This window comes from Hetaerina americana, unplaced genomic scaffold (assembly GCF_022747635.1).
Source record: "Hetaerina americana unplaced genomic scaffold, ioHetAmer1.1.p SCAF_2, whole genome shotgun sequence".
Classification (NCBI taxonomy): domain Eukaryota; kingdom Metazoa; phylum Arthropoda; class Insecta; order Odonata; family Calopterygidae; genus Hetaerina; species Hetaerina americana.
The window spans coordinates 78,303,329-78,323,263 of NW_027286763.1; the positions used below are offsets into that span (position 1 = coordinate 78,303,329).

Below are 19,935 nucleotides of genomic sequence, written 5' to 3' on the forward strand. Positions count from 1 at the left end.
AAAACAATGAATGCACGGGAGTGCTCGGGGTGGGACAAAGGAAACCCTAGAATTTTCCGCGCCACACTCAAACATTAGGTTTGCCGACTAATATTTTTCGAAAAATTACCTGGCTCTAACCTAGTCAAGTACCGATAAAACCATTAGTAAACTTTAAAAATGCCGTTGTACCGCGAAGCTGTATTATGAACTCGAATAACACTGAAACCGTGGTTCGGGGTGCATAGACATGTTTCGGAAAAACGGCAACCATAAACAGGTTGCTGTGACGGAATCGTTTTTAAAACTTACACTTCGTCAGCAATTTTAGGGTTCTCTTTCCCGCTGGCACCCAAAACTTTTCTCTATGATTTATATTTATTTATAAAGTATAGATTAGAGTACATGATTTAAATTTATTTACACTGCGATTGATATTCCTAAATTTAGTCACCAAGGTTTCTAAACGATGCGAATATTGTTGCAATGAATATGACATCCTTTGGTTTCAAAAATGTGATATTTTTAAGAATTTCTAATTATCATAACAAACCTTATATTAAACACTTGTAACGTATAAGGGTGAGATTAGACAGAATTGCCTTCGCATCTCGTTCCATTTCCATCAGCCTCGTCTTGAATAGATGACTGAAATCTGGACTCGGACAAGTTCGTCCCTCGTATCATCGAATGCCGCCGAAGCCACTGGTGGCATTCCCCCGCCAGGGTAAAGGGTTACCCGATGGTTAGCGCAGGGATCGCTCCCTCCCCTAACCCCTTACTTCAACTCCTTGCAACATGCAGAGGCGAGCGGGCAAAATGAGTCATTCAAAATTTTCCTGAGAGTAAGAAACGCGATGCTTATCACGCACAGAAATCCGCGAACGACAGCCACTTCACCGTCCAATACCGACAGGTGCTGACATCTGCTAGAAAATCCGACGAGACGGCTACGGCCTTCGGCGGAGGAAGGAGAAAAGAGAGTGAGGGTGGGAGCGAAGTGGAGGGGGCGAGGATGAGGGAGGGAGGGGAGAGAAGAGAGGAATCGGTGGAGGAGGCGAGAGGGCACTACAAGTCAGTGCTGAGGCCGAGTCCGAAGGGAGAGTTAGACGAGGTCTCCGACATTTTGTCGGCGTGGAAGAAGTGAGCAGTGTGTCGATGATCGCTTGTCTACGCCTGGACGCATATGGATACCTTATATAGCGTGTTCGTCGACGACGCATCATTGCCTGCGTGTGCCAATGCTGTGAGAAAGGAAAACTCAGGAGGCGCCATATTCCATCACCACTCAAACGCCAGGTGCTTCGAGTTTTAAATGGTTTGCACGGCGTAGACAAAATAAACCGCGCGTTGTTTCGGATACTATGAGAAAGCGATACTCGGGAGGCGCCATCTTCCGTCGCCACGACAACACCAGGTGCTCTTAAGTTAGTTTAGTGGTGGTTCCCCGTCGTGGTGTGTGATTGGTTCGTTTCATCCCGTCGCACCGAGGTGGTGTCCTTCCATCCCCCCACTCATAAACGGGGTCAATCCTCCTCGCGGAAAAAGAGTCGGCGACGCGGGAGTGTTGGCTGGCTACCTCCCCTCCTCCCGTCTCCTTTTCCCCTCTCCCTCACTCCTCCTCACCCACCTACACCGAGGTCCCTCCCCCCTCTCTCTCTCCACCCCACCCACCATCCTCTCTCTCCACACGGGCGACGCGACTCTCGGGCGCGATTCCTTCGCGACGCTGACTCCACTGGCGACTTCCTACCTCCCGTTCCCCGCATCCCATTCCCCTTTCCGCACCCTCCTCCACCCACACCCGACTCCCGCAGCCGCCGGAGAAGGCGGCTCTCCAGGGTGCGCCCGGGATAAGTAAGTCTAGGAAGGAGGAGTTAAGAATCGCAAAGGAAACAAGCATGGCGGGGTTGGGCCCGCAGCGTCCGGAGGTGGTCGGCGGCAAGGCCGGCTCCGGGAGCGGAAACAACAACCTCGTGGTCCGGATCGACGGGGATGGTGACAGTGATCTCCAGGCGCTCTTCGACAGCGTCCTGAAGCCGGACTCGAAGCGCCCCCTACAGGTGCCACTGCGCATGAGGAAACTCCCGAATTCGTTCTTCAACCCGCCCCACACAGGATCCAAATCTCCCTCGATATCGCACTCGAGGGAGAACTCTGCAGATTCTGCCTTCGGGTCCTCGCCTTCCACGACCTCCTCCGCCGCGAACCCTTCCTCCTCCCCGTCGCCCTCGTCTTCCCCGGCGAATCCCCCGCCCCCGCTGCAGGTCTGCCACCCGAGGGCTCACAGTTCGCCGGCCTCGCTCCAACAGACCTACGCCTCGGCCCAGCCACTCCGCAGCCAACAGCAACAGGGCTCGATCCTCGGACACCAGCACGGAAAACAAAGGAGCTACGACTTGGGGGATGACCTTACGCCCCTGCCGCCGGGGTGGGAACAGGCCAGAACGCGCGAAGGACAAGTGTACTACCTGAAGTAAGTAACCGAACGGGAGACAGGTGAAGCCCTCCGTCCGCCGGCCCAGCCAGCCCCCTCCTTTTTTGCACCTCACCCCGGAACCCTGCCGAGCCCTTCCCTCTCTTGATGTTCTTCCCTTCAGCCTGTCTTTTCTTTTCTCCCAACCTCCCCCCCTTCTTTACCTTACCATTCCCCCTTTGTGCCCTCACCACTCCCCTCGTTCTCCATACTCGTTTTTTCCCCGCCAGAGTTTTGTTGGTATGAATGCCAGACGAGATTCCAGGCTTTAAATTTTTCCCCTCGATGGGGGATTCCTATGCAAGGTGTGTCGTTGCATGGACATTATTATCGCCTATGCGGAGCCCTGTTAAGAATGGCATGAAATCCACGTCCCACTCCATGATTCTTTGCCTTAAGCAGAGGAGGAAACCTTGCGCGATTTACTATGGCGTCGTTTCACGGCGTTAACATAAATCTCTGTCAAATGAGTTTCCATGAATCAGTTGACTTAACTCGACATAGCGTTAATTTGGGGATCGTGGACGGATGATTTAGTTTAACCTTCCGTCAAACTCAAGGAAGCTAGCTGCCTTCCTCCCCTTTTACCAAGGGCCAGTTGGTGGTGGTCGTCATATAAACTTAGAAGGTAATTTAATTAATTCTGGATGAAAGGCAAACGAATTGTTGTGAATATTCTTATCTGAAACCTCATTTTACCGTGCATTGTTTTTAGCTGTATTTTGCATTTACATGGAAATGGAAAAACGAATGCTTAAAATAGTCGCACGTTTCTGGAGAACTACTGTTTGATGTATGGCTTTGGACCTCTCGAGAAGTTTCAGAGCGTGAGAATCTCAAATTAACTAAGTTACACATTTAATTTTGGGAAAAATACTGTTTACTGATCGTGATTATATTTTTTACGTCGTGGACTGTTGACGCAGTGGAGGATTAAGTGTCCGTTTCTAACTCCCATTTTCGAAGCCAGTTTCGGAGAACACGGAGACGCTAGTGGATATGTCGTTAACAGAAGTAGAGAAATCACGCGGTTCGAGGAAAATATCGCCAAAAGGCGCCACAAAAAGAGGAGCCAAATTACTTCAAAAGACTTCATTGAGACAGGTGCAGCTACTCCTCCTCCAGGTCCCTCTCGCTCCCTCTTTCCCACCCGTCCCTCCTCTTTCCCCCCGCGGCCTCCCGCCTAGTAAAGCAGGTAGACGTTCGTTCCACGATATCCCATCCCACTTACAGGGTTGCCAAGCTAATTTAGTGTTGAGTCGCTAGGTCTGGTAGGGTCCCCAAAACTGTTTGTGTAGATTTTTTCTTCGACTGGAACTAAACTCGCAGGAGAATTTCAACTGGTGGATTTTTTTTGCTGGAGATGTAAGCTCGTGTTGATTACTTTCGTTTGGATGCCGCGGGTTGGTGAACTTATTGTGTACCTGAATTGAAAACGTCGCGTGTTTACTTGTTACTCGGCGTGTGGTAACCAGTGAGAGGGCATTCGCATTTGGGAGTGCACGATCACACTACTAGAACTTTAGATTCTGTAATGTGTAAAATTTAGTTTCATAAATGCGAATAAGAATAATATTTCTAGTAATATCTGACGATTTATCAATTTTAGTTTATCAGCACGACAAACTGAGCAGTTTATTAAACGGTAAAAAATTTGAAGGTAGTCTAGAGTTGAACGCGATAATTAAATTTTTAAAAGCCGTTGCAAAAATGTATTTTTATTAGTATAGTGGAAATACGCTAATTTTATGTTTCTCGTAGTTTTAAATTGTTTAATCAGTCATCTATATTATCAGTTTTTATTTAATAGCATCCATAGAGGCGGGCAGCACTGCCATCGCGGCCGTACAATTTCTTAATTTGCCATGTTAGAGAATTCAGTTGGAAAGGAGCCATAGTTGTATTCCGAGGTCAACGGTGGAACATGGTCCGTCGAATGTCTTTTACCTGAGCATCTTTCATAACTGAGGTTGTAACTTTGGTTTTATAACTTTCATAACTTGCTCTGTTCGCTTCGAGTCCTGGCAGAATCCAGCGGGTCAGAACATTTGTCGGGTACATTTTTGTGCCCAAGAATTTGTATTTTCCCATGTTATGTATTAATTACGCAGTCGATTTAGTGGATTTTTTATCTGCTTGAATGTAGTCTTAGTATAGACGTATTGTGGAAATACCTCAGTCAAGGAATTGACTGTTTCTGAACACCAAGAAATGCGTGTGTAAAAAGAAGAGGTGGATTTTTTTTTCATTCTGGCTAACATAAATATTAATTAGCTGATACTTCAATGCGAAGGATTTTGGAACTTCCGTTCTATCCTTGGTTTCTCTTGCTCGTAAAACGGTCTGTGCATTTTTCTTTGGCTCTAAGTGTAAGGTTATCTTATAAATGGCATTACAAAATACCCTGATAGGCACCGCAATGGCGTATGGCGGGGAGTGTTTAAGCCCCACTCATTGATGCATTAATTTGTACATAACACAATTACAAATGTGTACCTTTACTAGTTCATTTGTGTACCCTGTACCATAAGTGTGAAATGACTTGCTTCAGTTATTTGTGCGTATATGCATTTGTTATTGACTGCGGAAACTAATACTATGTACAAATTATGTTCTATTACTACAAGAATGACGGAATGCGTAATGTACAATAAAGTTTTGGTATTTGTGTTGTGTCCGTATCCTGAAGTCATGTTTCTGCATTTTTCCTGTGTGCGTGGTCAGTGGTTCTTGTAGTTTAATAGATATACTATACATATCCTAAAGCCGTCATGAGGGCGTGTCGCAGGAGGTGTGTTAGGTCACCAGCCAAGTTTTAGTGAAATGATTGCGATATAAAAGAAATTGAACTGGAATTAAACTTTTCTCGGTGTCATTTAATGGAACCTTTCATTTAATTAACGAATTAATTTTTTCTCATTTTGTGTCCCCTACGTATTAGGCATTCACAGTAACATGGATAATGTAACTGTTTAAGATTAAATATCAACCAAATGCCAATAAACAATGGAGCAGTCAAATAATTCAAATTATGGGAATAACTTAAACGAAACTATTGAGAATCAGGGAAAGTAAGTGTGTTTGTTGTTTTTTGAAAAAAAATTGTATCGTTCAACTTATGGTAGTGACATTTGTAATGATCTAGTCGTTTCCATCGCGTGCTTTTTCGATAGAATACGAAACGCGGAATACTTAAGAAGGGTGAAGTTCATTATTACGAAATTTATATTCATTAAAATTATCATAAAGGTATTTGCAAATTCATTGAAACTGTTATGAATATTTTAAAAATATTTCATTCTATTTGATTTAAAATTTGGCTCATAATTAAATTAAAAATACAGTAAATTTCAACATATGGGGCTAGGCAATTGTTTTTTTTACTTAAAAAAGTGTGCAATTTTATCTCGAAGGAGTAAAAAATATTTTTTGCTTCTTCGAGGCAATAATCGTAGCCTACAGTTCTTGTGACCAAAATATTTTTGTTTAGTAGGTGTGGGTTTTTTGGGAAAATTTTCCAATTCACGTGACGGAGTTCGGTGACATCTCAGTTCCCAGTAAGTTCTCGTAATATAAAGTCTGTGATCAGTTACTGAGAAAAATCTTCCTTCTTGTAATGTATCCCTAGGTTTCAGAGTGCGTAACATCTCTGCCATCTCATTTGCAGAATTTTAGATTTTCCTGGCATAACCTGCCAGATTATTATTGTTTAAAATTGGCGCGAAGTTCGAGGATCCGCAAAGCCTGGCAGAGACTCGTGGTTGCTTTCTAGAAACCGAATGAGACTATAGGAAAGCCAATTCTGAGAATTTCCAAGGCGTTACAACCTCTAAGAGATGCTGACTGACGCATCCACCGGAAAGGGTTTCAAGAATTGGAGTGAGTTGCAACAACTTTTCAAGGGCGTATTTTTGTCTGAGTTTAAACTTTAGTGGATTTAAATTAAAATGCATTGAATAATATGTTTGTATATATTATTGAAATTTTTCGTTTTGTTTCCCCTTGTCGGCCTATTAGACTTCGTTTTTAATTATATTTTTGTTTCGCTTCTGAAAGACGCTGTCCGCAATCCACGTGTCATTTCGTACGCACCTTGCAGCTGTAAATCACTTTTCACGTTGGGATATCTGTTCGTGGGTAGCGGCTAACACCATGCCCGAAATGACTCCCCATTAGCGTTCATTAAGAGTTGGATGCGACACCGCAGTGCTTCAATACCGTTGGTACACGTGTCACAACCTTCATGTCTTGCGTTTCTGTGTACTACCAGATACATGCGTATAATTGGAAACCTCCAGAAGCGTATTACGCTTTAGTATTTATTCGGACGGAGGAATCTAAGGGGAGGTGAAATTACCTGTAGGATTACGATGGGAAAAAACATGTTCTCATTCGGCAATGAGATTTGGGCCCTGTTACTTTTCGGAATTAAATAGCATATATATTTACGTGGTAGTGGGCATGCGAATCCGAAATCCATTGCTAGGGTGTGTGGCAGGTGGTGGTTCTTCTGTACAATATCCCGCAAGTCTACGTAAGGGTCTGTGGCGCCAGCCATACGAATAGAAATATTGGTTTATACATTTACTTTAATATGTCAGATCATTTACAGATCATTGATGCCCAAACATGCCTATGCACATGTAATAATTGCTTTTTGATTAATTAATTACATTTTATTATTTTAGTTCGATTTTCGGGCTCTTTGGTTCGAAATTGTTGTGATGTGATTGCATATCGTCCGAGCGGAGAACGAGTTCTTGAATCTATCTATAAAGGTGTGTTATCTTATTTTATCCCGCAGGTCGAATCTACGAATACAATTTGTTGTCACAATAATTTCCTCAGTGTCGCAAGGAAACTCCCCTATCCTGTACTATTCTGAAAGTTTCGCTTGCCCTCTTCGAGAGTCAAGAGGTTCCCAGCCGAAATTCTCCAGCGTACCCGTGACGCTTGCTCTCTTCTAAGAACAATATTTAACAAACCTAGCAGATTTACTCCGAACCTTTTCTAATTATTTGATTAACATTTCTCCAATGGATCGCAGATTCTAAATGTGACCTACTTAAAGCGTAGTTACACCTCAAATTTCCATTACATTTACCTGAAACAGTCTAATGAAAGCTAGCTTCATTTAGGCTAACCCTCATAATCTTCTAAGTGTGTCTACCCCACGAAAGGTTTTATGCCAGTCTGACACGCTAGTATTTGTCCGTTCTGAAACACCTAAGCCGATCCCATACATTTTATAATTTATGCCCTGTTTATCTTTTCTTTTATTCCTAAACATCAGTGCTGTGCATTTTAAAATACTTAATTTATTCCCCATTTTTTTGCCGCTCCGGTATTTCACTCTGGTCTAAATCGTTTCACGCATTTTGAAGTGTCCATATTTTTATGTAAATCACCGTGTCGTCTGCAATTTATTAATAAAATGCATTTAACGTGCGAGCTTAAGTCGTTAATTGAACTTCTCTGCGGAACTCCTGATGTTATTCCACACATTGCATGTACGATAAAATCGCAGGTTATTAAAATGGTATTATCTTAATTTATTTATACCCTGCTAGCCACCGCCAGGGTGCGTGGCAGGTGGTGAACCCACACCAGAATAGTTTTACCCGAACCCTGACTCTACTGCGGTCGAACAATGTCATTATGATCACCTATCGTTCGTGGAAAAAATGATATCTTAAATCTATCAATTCCACACTAAATCCCTTTAATTTTATTTGCATGATTTCTCCTACCGTAGTGTGATGGTGGTAATAATAAATTTTCAGCATTGCTACTAAAGAGACCTCCTTCCAATTTATGCAAGAGCTTCAATCTGTAATTTAACCTTCGCTCCGTGGAGTGATTCCAGCCTAGTAGCTGCTCTAATATTTTGGATACGCTACTAACGTTATCTGGTTGAGTGAGAAGTCGAACGATTCTCATCCGTAGGAATATTTTCCAAAGAGCTTTACGGTGTCTAAACAATCAATTCCCAGTATCCTACCTTCGGCATCTAACCTTTTTTGCTTTTACTACGAATGTGAGGATACCTCGTAGTAATGATAAGAGTACAATTCGACGATTTAATTTAAATGAAGACCACGAAAAAGCCACCCAATGTAGAAAATTGTTCCTGCGATGCTTGTGAGGCAATGTTTCCATCCCTTTGTAGCTTGTGAGAATAATATTTTAACCCCTTCTCCCCGGAATCTTATTTTCAAAATCACTGTTTATGTACCTTTTAACGTGTTCAAAGGGGATGATGTATGCACCCGATTTATGTTTGTATTCAATCTATGATTGAATCCATGATATGATTATATAATCCAATTTACTCTCATAATCTAGTTACGCTGTAACGTTCATCATAACTTCGTTTTTTCATATGTATTACCTCTTTGCTCTCTTTGACACGATTCCTGATATTAATACAGCGTACAATAATTTGGGCTTAAATAGTGAAAAATAATACTGCTGCTCTACCTTCTCGTCACATTTCACTAGTGCTGTTAAATGCATTGAAATAAGCAATCATTTGTGTTGACTAATGTACAAACAAAGTGGTAACGGGTGTCGAAACACTGAAGGTGACTTGAGCTGGCTTATCGTGTGATATAACCCATGACGACGAGGCTCATGTGAAGATAACGGCTAACCTTTGAATGTTACTTGAAAAAATTCTTTCGCATAAGCTCATCTTCCTCTCGTGCCCTGTAACGACATTAGTTCTTCTTCTGTTTTCAAATACATACATCCTCAACTCAAGTCGAAGATGTAGGGTGGCTGGTCTTATCACTTACACCCCCCGCCACACACCCTCCCGGTGACTTGCTGGGTGTTGCGTAGATGTAGGTGCGTTGCACTCATCCCTTGTTCTATGTATTTGTCGGAGGAGGCGACGGCAACAAGGTCATTTGCGCCATTAGGGATAGGTATGTATCGTAGTATAGGTACGATGTGCAGGGAATTAGAGGAGCGGAGATACATCCGTCGTCAGCATTGGCCTATTCTTAACAAAAGGAACCTAGGGGTTCACAATTTAACGTCCCATCCAACGGACGGCGTACTATACTTGAACTGCTATCCACTTAGCATACCGAGTGGAGATAGGATTACCTCTAAAATATACCTATACCCGTGATTCGAACACGGTCCCTCGGTGTGGAAATCCAATGCACTAACCACTGCACCTGCCCCATTCTACTAAATCTACTCCACAAAACCCCGCAAGCCGCCGCAATGTCATGTGGGGGGGGGGGGGGGTGTTAGGTCACCACCCGTAAACTAGAATAAAGCCACATGCAAAACCAAATCATGTTACCTCTACACAAGCATTAGTTTGTTCATGTACTAAGGCTAACCTCAATCACACAAATGAAAGTACTTACATGCAACAATATTTAATGACAGGATACGTACATTCAAATCATGCTGTAGAACTGTTTAAAAGAAGGGTCGTTTAAATAAAAAAAAGAATAGCATGCAGGAGGAAACATGCAAGATATAGGCAAATATATACATACTTTACCAATGCTAATAGCCTATGCGATTGCTGTCATGTCTGTTATGACCTCAAATGTTTCGAGGAAAAAACGACATTTTATATCTCGCCTTACTACAATAAATCTCCCTGATTTTATCGAGGTGATCTGATCTACCATAGTAAGTGGAGACCTGTAAGATGTCCTTAACATCCTCTGATAAGTATCCATCCTCAAATTTATGCAGTAAATTTAACCTGTATTTAAGCCTACGGTCAACTAGTGGCTCCCATCGCAATTATTTCAATAGTGTCGTGACACTGCTGCCTTGTTCATGATAACTCTTCACAAACCTAGCTGCTCTTCGTTGCACTCGATCTAGTTCCAAAATTAAGCCTAGTACATCATGAGGATTCCATGCACTCTCGTTCCCTCGTTTATTGCGCATACAAGATATTGCAAAGGTTATTATTGATATTATTATCTATTTTTAATTATATTAGGTTTTACCGTGAGAGTAGACGAAATTTCCGGAAAATAGTTGAAACGCTGTATTTGCGTTTGAAAGAAAGTTTTAAGTGTCAGCAGAGCCACTAACAGTGACTTGAATCACTCAGAGGAAATTATTATGGTCCAACATTGCAACGCTAGATTGGACCGCCGGAATGAATTACGAGAGATAGATATTACCACTGTCATATCTAAGTAATTAGTGTTTCAATATATCAATATCTCGAGGTAACACTGGCCCTAAACAATTAAATACTCGGATAACTATTGTTTCGACGTTTCCGAAATTGGAATTCTCCGATGTATATTACTACGAGATCAGTAAACAGTTTCACGGATGTATCATGAGATAAAGTGGTTGAACGATATTATTTTAGGTATGTTTTTACCAACCGAGATTTTCATTTTCATCGTTGGCCACAAGAATTCGAATTAGAGTATGAAATTTTATGCATATTTTGCAATGAAGGGAAAACCTGTCAAGTCTAGTTAAATTGTAATGAATTTTGTAGTGAAAATGTTGCTTTAATGTTTTATTGAGTCCTTTAATATTGCAGCCCAGGTGTATACGTAAGCGAGAATACATGTAAAGAATGTATTTGCAGAATGTATCAGACTCGTTGGTAAAATGTAGTTTATCTTTTGTTCGTTGCCATTCAAAACAATTAGGACCGCAGCCACAGAAGTAACACATTCCGGTGCAATTGAAAAACTAAAATATTCTCTTTTTCCACAACAATGCTAAATAATAGGCCGAAGTAAATGCATATTCGATGTGTAATTCTATATAAATGAAGCTTTTTTTTGGCATCTTGTTCTCCCATTTTCATCTCTTATGTTTAAATAATTTGTGGATGCTATTTCCTAATTGCTCGGAGCGATTGAGCCGACATTTCTTTCTGCTCTCTAATAGGAAAAATAAGTTTTAAAAATAGCCCCGAAATTGAAAATGTTTAATTACGCCGAAGGGGTTACCTCCTTCAGGTTATCCCATGTACGCGTGCCAAATATCTGCTTTCTAGGTCTCTCGTTTTTGGAGTGACAGCGTTGACGTGCAGAGAAACACACCTTTACTTTAGTGTGATTAATGAAGAGAAACAGCTATGATGATTCATTTCGTTAGTTTCTTTATCAATTGAAGACTAATATTTAAATAAATATGTGAGGAACAGGAAAATAATTCAGAATGCCGGAATGGAAATAATTTTAAAACGTCAAGTTTGAAGGGTATACCATGCCATAATAATTGTCGAGGTTACATTAGAGTTGGTTGAAAGTAGAACGAGTTCGAGGGTAGCATAGATTTTCGATAACACACCAGAACGTCAGGTATTGAACATCATTGTGCCATTAATGACCACGTATTCACTCAGATTTCAATATTATTTAATTATCCATCATTAATCTATCATCCTAATGCCAGTTGGATGGTATGAAATCTACAGATGGAATCCCTTGTGATAGACCACTCTTGTGTTTGCGAATCAGTTTAGGATTGAATGAGACAAGACCTTCGTGTTCTTTGAGAATTGTAGAAATATAAAAAAATGAGAGCCCCTACTGGAGCAATTCCCAGAATTATTTCTCACTGATAAATTCTGCGCATGAAATGTTTGGCCTTTTGTATTTTTTTATAATGGGAAATATTTGTTTTTTTGTATTGAAATGTTTTTTTCTACAGAATCGGGCCTATAATTTTCTCTTCCCAACTTGGCATTGCGTAGTATATCATAAGATCTGATAATGGTCGAAGATGGTGGACCTATCTCTTGTCAGATTCATGCAACATCTTTCATCAATTTATGGATAGGAAGAGGTACAAACACATGCCCACATTAACTGAAAAATCAAAGATTTTTAGAAACCCGCAAAAAAAACCCTTTGATGGTTATCAGCAATGGGAGCAGAGTGTGCCCTAATCAAACTGAGTGGTTTGCATCGTTGTTTAATTCTTTATTGTTACGGCCATTGCAGTTCTTCTCATTTAACCTCAAACGGTTGGAGAGCTTCCATATTTGTAGTTTTGGTTCTTTTAACTTCTTAAACTCTCACATCGATGTATGGATTTGAATGCCCGATGTGAAAATCAGTTCACCAATTCTCGTTCACATGAAATTGTCTTAGGGAAGTCGGTATGGATGTCATTCCGCGTCGATATTTGCGTAGTAAAACTCTGTTACAACCTTGAGGGCGAAGATTCATGAGACCACCTACCCTCATGTATGGACGAGACCTACGAATCGTTAAAATTGATGTTCGCGCAGGGCGTGAATTTTAAAAAAGGTGCCACGTACACGAGGGTGTAAGTGGGATGAATCCGGAAATGTCGCGCGCCGCGTGAAAGTGCGGCCGTTGAAGGAAATCGGCGGTTTTAAAACTTCGAAAATGTTACTCAAACCTTTCGAGCGGGCGCCCTAATGCGGCTGAATTGGCATCGCTGCCCACCCATGCCAGTTCCCAGGCTACCTCCAGCGTCGTAATCACTTCTCTGCACCTCTCTCTCTCCTTCCTCCACACGGTTCTTTCTCCTCCACTATATATCCTCCGTTCACCTCCAGTCCTCTCCCTCCCTTCCTCCCCCCCTCAACTTCACCTGTCTCTTCGGAACCCCACCTTCCCCTTCCAATTCTCCTCACTCCCCCTCTCTCCACACTCCCTCCCCTCATTCTCTCCTCTGGTCGGTGGATGATGCCCCCTCTCTCTCCTCCCCCTCTCGTCCTCTCCCTCCCTCTGGTGGTGTGTGTGAGACCTCGTCGGCCGGTCGCCTCCCGACCAGCGACGTCGTCTTCGGGGGAAAGGAGGGGGGGCGCGAACGCTCGTGACGTTACGCCGCCCGTCACGCAGTGCCAGTTGGCAGTGACGTCGAGGCGACTCGAAGAATGGTTTTCGCGTCCCAAGACTTGCAAGGCGCGATGCCCATTCGTCAAATCCAATGTTCGCGAGTGCTCCCTTCGTTATTCCATTCGGACGGGGGAAGCTTCCCGTACGTCGCGGCTACGTCCGCGGCGTTGACCCGTTATAAGAGCGCCGGCATCCGGGCGAACCTAGCTACATCCAGGCAACGCTAGCCACCGCCGGTGGACGGCGGTGGCTAGTGATGCCTGCCGTGAACTGCCGTATTTCTCTGATGGGCCGAAGATGTTCGAAAAGACTTAAGTGATTACCGTAATATACAGCGTAACGCATGTCTAGTCATGGATCTACTTCGGAATGCCCTAAAAAATAATTGCCTTAAGACTTGTTTATTTAAAACAAAGGAAACATTGGTCTCCCACCCTAAATTGTGTTGATTTTGCATGTGGTTTTGTTCCCTTTTACGGGTGGTGACCTTAACAGCCCCGCCACACGCCTTTGCGGCGGCTTGCGGCGTATTGTGTAGATGTAGATGAATCGGCCGATCAGAACAATAGTTTGGTGAAATATGAGAGATATTGACGTGGCACAGGCAAATTGAAACACTTTCTTCCCTCGGCAGTGCTTCGAAGAGCTTCTAGTGGATGGCAAAAGTTTTCTAAGGTTCTATATGTTAATGACATTAATTAGAAATAATAATGACACTAATTCTGTGAGTAATTTAGATAAGTACATTTGAAATCATTCCTCAATTATGGGTTTTGCATGCAGTCGATAAATTAGACGTTTTGTAGGCCCGTTTGGAATTCTTCAATCATTGAACGCGGTCGCAATTCTCTCATCTACGTTGAGTTATCTTCTCATCGGCAAAGATCTTCCATCGTCTGATGGAAATCCATTACATAATATCACGGGTCACTTCGATGCAAGACGGGAATAAATTTTCCCGGGCCGACGTATTTTTACCTTTTTCAGTTTGCGACCGGCTGGAAAGCCCTTCCGCGCATCGATGAGTTCACGCTCTCCCTGGTGTCAATGCGGTAATAATTCGTGTGTGATCTAACCATTTCCTGACACTCGCCACATTAGATCATGAGCTATTTTGTGGAAGTCTGACAACATGGTCTCGCTTCTGCACCAGGATCGGACGGTTTTCCGCGTATTGATGGGAGGGGAGAGGTAAGGGAGATGAAGGTCGGGTCTTCGAAAGACACCAACCAGCAGCCTCAGACGGGGTCTCTCGTTGAGACCAGACTTTTACCTCGAAGGCAGTGCCAAGGATCGACGGTTTGAGATTTAGGGGAGTAACGACGCCGCTAGCTTAAAGTCTGGTGGAAAATATTTTGGATTTACCGGCCGCGCTTAATTAAAAGTCGAGTGTATCCAAAATGCCTGCGCGGAATTAGGTTTGTTTCACGAGCATTACGTTTTAATGTTGAGTAATATTTCCAGGTGTATCGTGCATTCACTTGAAAATTAATGCATTCCAGTTCGATTGTTTTCCAGTCTTGAATTCTAGCTCGACTCGAGAAGTGCACGAAGGCCTTGTTTCGCGCTTTATAAAAGCGCTGGCAAGGCCCTGAAAGGCTGTGTGATATTTCTATCCAAAGTTGAAAAGCAAAAAATACCCGAAAACTTCTCCTCGATGCGGATCCAGAAATAAAATTTAATTACCAAACGCGAGACATGGTAAAGGATTTCCTTCTCCATCCAAAGAAGTGTCGACATTTTTGCTCCCTAGGTTGTTTCCGCTAACTCTTCCTCCTCCATTTTAACGCTTTTCCAGCTTAACTACCGGCCGTCTTGGCGTAAGAAGGGAACTTGTCCATTTTGTTGGGTGAGGAGTAAATTGCGTAGAGATATCGACGAGAAAAGGAAAAAATTTGGCTGCTTTAACCTGGCCGGGCAGTGTGTGTGAGAGAGTGCGCGCGCGTGGCTCGTTTTCGTCAGTTTCCCCATCGGACTTTCTGTCGATTTTTGTTTACGCACGGAGCGAGACGATTTCTCCCCCGGAGCGCAAAAACAACTCGTGAAGGGCACTCCCGGACTATAGCCACGTACAGGTCTACCGTTCATATTTTCTGCGATGGAAAATAATGTATGCTCCTCGCTGTTCCACATCCTCTCATCTGGAGAGGGTGGGTTGGAAAAACCAGTAATAACCTAACCCCAGAATACACATTCAATCCCCCCTCCCCGCTCTTGACTCCTTGGTGGTAAGAACACATTTCTACTCGCTCTGGATCTCTTCCGTTCTTCCAGAAAGTCCAAGGGAGTTCAATTGTCCATCACATAGCAGTAATTGGCTTGCGCTTAGAATCACTAAGGTTGTCAAATGGGCACCGAATAACCGAGTTAATTAGTGACGAGGAATTATTATAAACGTCGATACACTGGCAGGTGGGGGGACTTCGAGGATAAAATAAAAGAGACAAGAGCACCGACAGAATCAAGTGCTTGTTATTCCCCCGCACGCTACAAATCATACAAAAGCCGACAGAAAAATTCTCTACTTCGTTAATTCAAGTAGCAAAATTTTAAACTTGAAAACACCCATTATTGCATGATGTAGTACGCCTATGTATATGTTCATATGTATACATACATGGATGTACGTACATATATAAGTAAATATTAATGTGTTTAAGGCTAGTTTCCCATCACCTCCCGCCACACGTCCTAGCGGTGGCTTGTATGGGATTGTGTAAATCTGCAACATTAACTGTAAATTTCACATTAAACTTATGGGGTGCCAGAAACTTCTCGAGTTTCTTATGAATCGTGGAAGAAGGAATTTGATTTAATTAGTTTGCTGGAAATATCAAATTTATCGAAGTTAAAAAAGGAAGCTCCTTGTAATAACGTACCTTGGAAATATTTCCTGATGGATAATTTTACAATGCAATGGAATCGCTCTTCAATTGGCAAAAGGGAGACTAAATTCGTACATTCGAGACCAAACTCATGGGCGAGTTTCCTTCGGCAGTGATGATACTCCCGAGGAAAATCATCTCCGTGGGCATTTCCCTTGGAGACACCAAATATCATTGTTCGTTCCATTAGTCTCAACCTGTTGGCGGAGGGAAAATATCCGCACACCCAACCTTTACATCGTGTCCTCGTTCCGAAGGACATCATCCCAATGCCTGATATTTGCGCAAAGGACAATGGCGGTGGTGGAGGAGAAAGTGGTGTGATGTGGTGTGAAAATAACCCCCGATCTGTTCATAGTCGGGAGACTGACAAGTGTTTCAGTTTTCTGTTATCCTGTCCTAATGTAAATGATATTATTTTCTAACGTTTAAAAATAAATAGTAGTGACCTTTCGCCTCGGATTGAGGATATAACGCTACGGTGGGGAGGACCACCGGCGATATAATACAGCTAGGCATTTTTCTTTTCCTACCGACATTTTGAGAATCGTTAGTGGACATTTTTTCCATCCTGCGAACGAAGGATAAGTCTAATGCGATAGTCATTGAGCGAACGAATAAAAAAAAATGTCGGACTAATTTTCTGCTGAATCGTTGAAAGTGTCTTAAATTATTTTTTACACTAAAGGTCCGACTTTTGATAATAGTTTCGCTTCTGAAGGGATAAATATTTTCGCATTGCATTCACTCCATCGGAATTATATATGCTCTTTGTAAAGGGAATAAACTCTTCATGGTGGAAGTAATATGTCATTTGTACACTGCCCAATCATTCGAGCCTTTGATATTAAATGATTCGGATATGCTCGTAATGTCCGTGGAGTATTCTCATGTGTGCTTGGTGCAGACATCCTTGGAGAGGAGTCTTGTCGGAATATTTTTCTCGAAATCTCAAGACCCCGGAGATGTATAAGGGAGTCAAAAGTGGTCAGTGTTCTTATTTGTTGGCCTGTTGGACAAGTCCATTGTCCATTATTTAAGAGTCTGCCGCATTGGCTAATTTTTTATCGGCTTTAATACCAGTTTCGGTTCGACTTTGGCACCATTTTTCACGCGTTCCATCTACCTTTATGTCCATTTATCGCGCCCATAAAAAGAGCCGGGCCGTCAGATGGCAGGTGTGAGGGATAAATTAGGAAAAATATTCAGGAGTCTTCCTCAGGATGGCCTGTTAAGATAGGGCTCTTCGTTTTTGCGTTGATTGCTTTCGTACATCGATGTGAAAGGGGGACCTTTGCATCTCAGCGGATTGGTTTTGAGTTGGCAACAGCGAAGGCGAATTTCGGGAAAGTGAACGTGAGCACTCGTAGCATAACACCGTGGGATCATGCGGCGGTCCGTTTTCTAAGTCTCTTGTTAGGAAGTCGAGAGAGAGCTGTCCCGAAGACTGTCCGTTTATCGACATTGAGGTATTTCAGATAACTGTGGTGGCGGGGTGGCGTTCTCGTCTGCCAATCCAGAGGTCGCGGGTTCGATTCCCGCCTAGGTGGCTTTTCTTCCACCTAGGCGAGACCCAAGATCGAAGTGCAGTTTTCGGACTAAGGCAAAATATATAAATCAATAATTTTGCACTGAATGCCAGAACAGCGAAATGTTTAGGCTACATTCAGTTCAATGGGTGTAAGTCAATACGCATAACGAGTTGTGCTCAAGTTCTAAGGTATCCACATTTTTCTTGGGACTGAGGGTAATTAGAAATATGTAGTTAAGCCTAAAATACGCGGACTCTGTTTATAAAACACTAGACTTAGACGGCTGCGCTTTTTGTATTGTACAGTGTTAATATTAATGCCGCTAAGAGGCTGAGAAGCGTTTTCGGTACTTGAAATGGCGTCGTGGTACGAAAACAGTGTGTGGTTTCTCATTTTGCGTGCTTGTAACACCCATCGATATTCATTATCAATTGAGTGAGACGGTGACGTTGTTATGGATGTGAAAAATATTCGTTCGAGGGTGCAACAGTACCATGAAGGCCAAACCAGTCGGGCCACTCTTGCATCGGCTATCTTCCATTGGGTAAAAGGGATCCCTACAGAAGCGTTCTCAGCGGATGTGGAGCCATGGCGCCAATGTCAAAAATGTGTACGTTTATGGAGACAATGTTGAGGGGTAAGAAGTTTCAGCTTTATATGGTAGCAGTCTCAGAAAAATGAGGAGACCTTAGAACGTGAACTCGCGTAGTAATTGTGGTTATTCTTCGTGAAAGGTCATTTGATTGGGCTGGGATTCGAACACTGATATTCCAGCTGCCGGGCGCGTGTGTTTTAACCACACACGGTTAAGCGTCCGGGTGATTATTTCTCAAAGCTAAATGTCAATTAACAAGATGTCTAAAAACGATATCGTGTAAAGTTAAGAGAAATTAACCGAGAAGTAATGTAATTTTACGAGACCTAAGTAACTATTCCCAACGGTTTTAGATGAACAAGGGCATTTGAATTTAAATTATTTCTTTATTTATGCCTTACTAGTTAAACTCGACTAAAAAATAATTAAATATTACACAATCCAAATAGTTTGTTTATAATTTCCTAGTGGGCTTCTGAGACACTTCTGGTTCTTTTTAAATATATACGCGGAAAAAATAATCAATCCCTTCTATGGTCCTTTCCCTTTGGAATAATAACGTGAAATATTATTTGATTGATTCATGTAGTAAAATAAATGTGTGATAAGTGTCATTAGAAGGCCTCCTAATAGGGAAGTGCAAGCAATTCGTCACTTTTGTATAGAGTCGAGTAGGATTTTTGAGAAAAGTGCCCATTTCTCTCCTTTAAGGCGAATTTCTGGAGGAAGATGTTATAGTGACGTGACTAATTCATATGCATGATTAAATTACCTATGGGCAGATTAGTGTTTAAAATATAGGTTGGGTCATACAATTTTGCTCGCGGCGTATTCCCACAAATGAGAGTCCTCGGCGTGATCATTTTACCTACTTGCTAAGTGGACCTATCGTAATCATGCTTTGTATCGTACGGTACCGTATCTAAAATGCTCGGGTCCTTTGATTTAATTTCATCTTGAAAAAGCATATATTGCGCATAAACTGAGACGTATAGTTCTGAACGCAGGGTCCGTGTCCACGGATGTTTCACGCTTTCCCGGATCTCGGAAACACAAATAACATGTGCAACGTGACGCGCTTGGTGGGAATCTTCTCTGTGTGTGTGTTGCGAGACCTCTTATTTGAGGTTATTAACTTCAGGTTCCGTTGGGACAGTGGGACGGGCGTTGACGGCTGAGTTCCCGTGGTATCGCCGTGAGCAGCGCGGTGCTGAGGGGCTATGAAATCGAATGTGATGTCCAAGGGGGCGGGGAGGGAGAGGAGGGATAAGCGTGAACGTGCCATGTCCATGGGTGGGGAATTTAAGTCGACTCTTGGGCATAGGAACGGAAAGGTTGTTCGATGCACGCTTGTTCATGGGACGACAGAGGTTATTGGTCGATTGAAACCCCAGTTCGAATTGATTAGTGTGATAAATGAAATTGATGGTATCTTCTCCTGTTGGTTACTTCGGCACATGGTTCGCATTTTGGTCATTTTGTTCACTTGACCCTCATGGATGCCTCATTGTGTCGTCAGGGCAGAGTCACAAAATGAGGTAGTTTGGCTTCTGAGAGGGAATATTCTATTTCTGTCTGCTCTCCCTTGCAATCATCGAGATCATAGCAGAAAACAGGGGAGCGTTATATAGTGTATTTT

The 19,935-nt window shown here is 42.7% G+C and overlaps 1 protein-coding gene across 2 annotated transcripts in view; it reads left to right on the forward strand.

Annotated features, from left to right (window-relative positions):
- Window positions 1-1,054: 1,054 nt before the first annotated feature.
- Window positions 1,055-19,935, forward strand: part of yki (Transcriptional coactivator yki) — a 126,500-nt gene continuing 107,619 nt past the window's right edge. For both annotated transcript variants that reach the window (XM_071585400.1, XM_071585401.1), the window contains exon 1: window positions 1,055-2,455. In XM_071585400.1, the coding sequence (XP_071441501.1) occupies window positions 1,881-2,455 (575 nt within the window). In that variant the 5' untranslated portion in view covers window positions 1,055-1,880. The remainder of the gene's footprint in view (window positions 2,456-19,935) is intronic.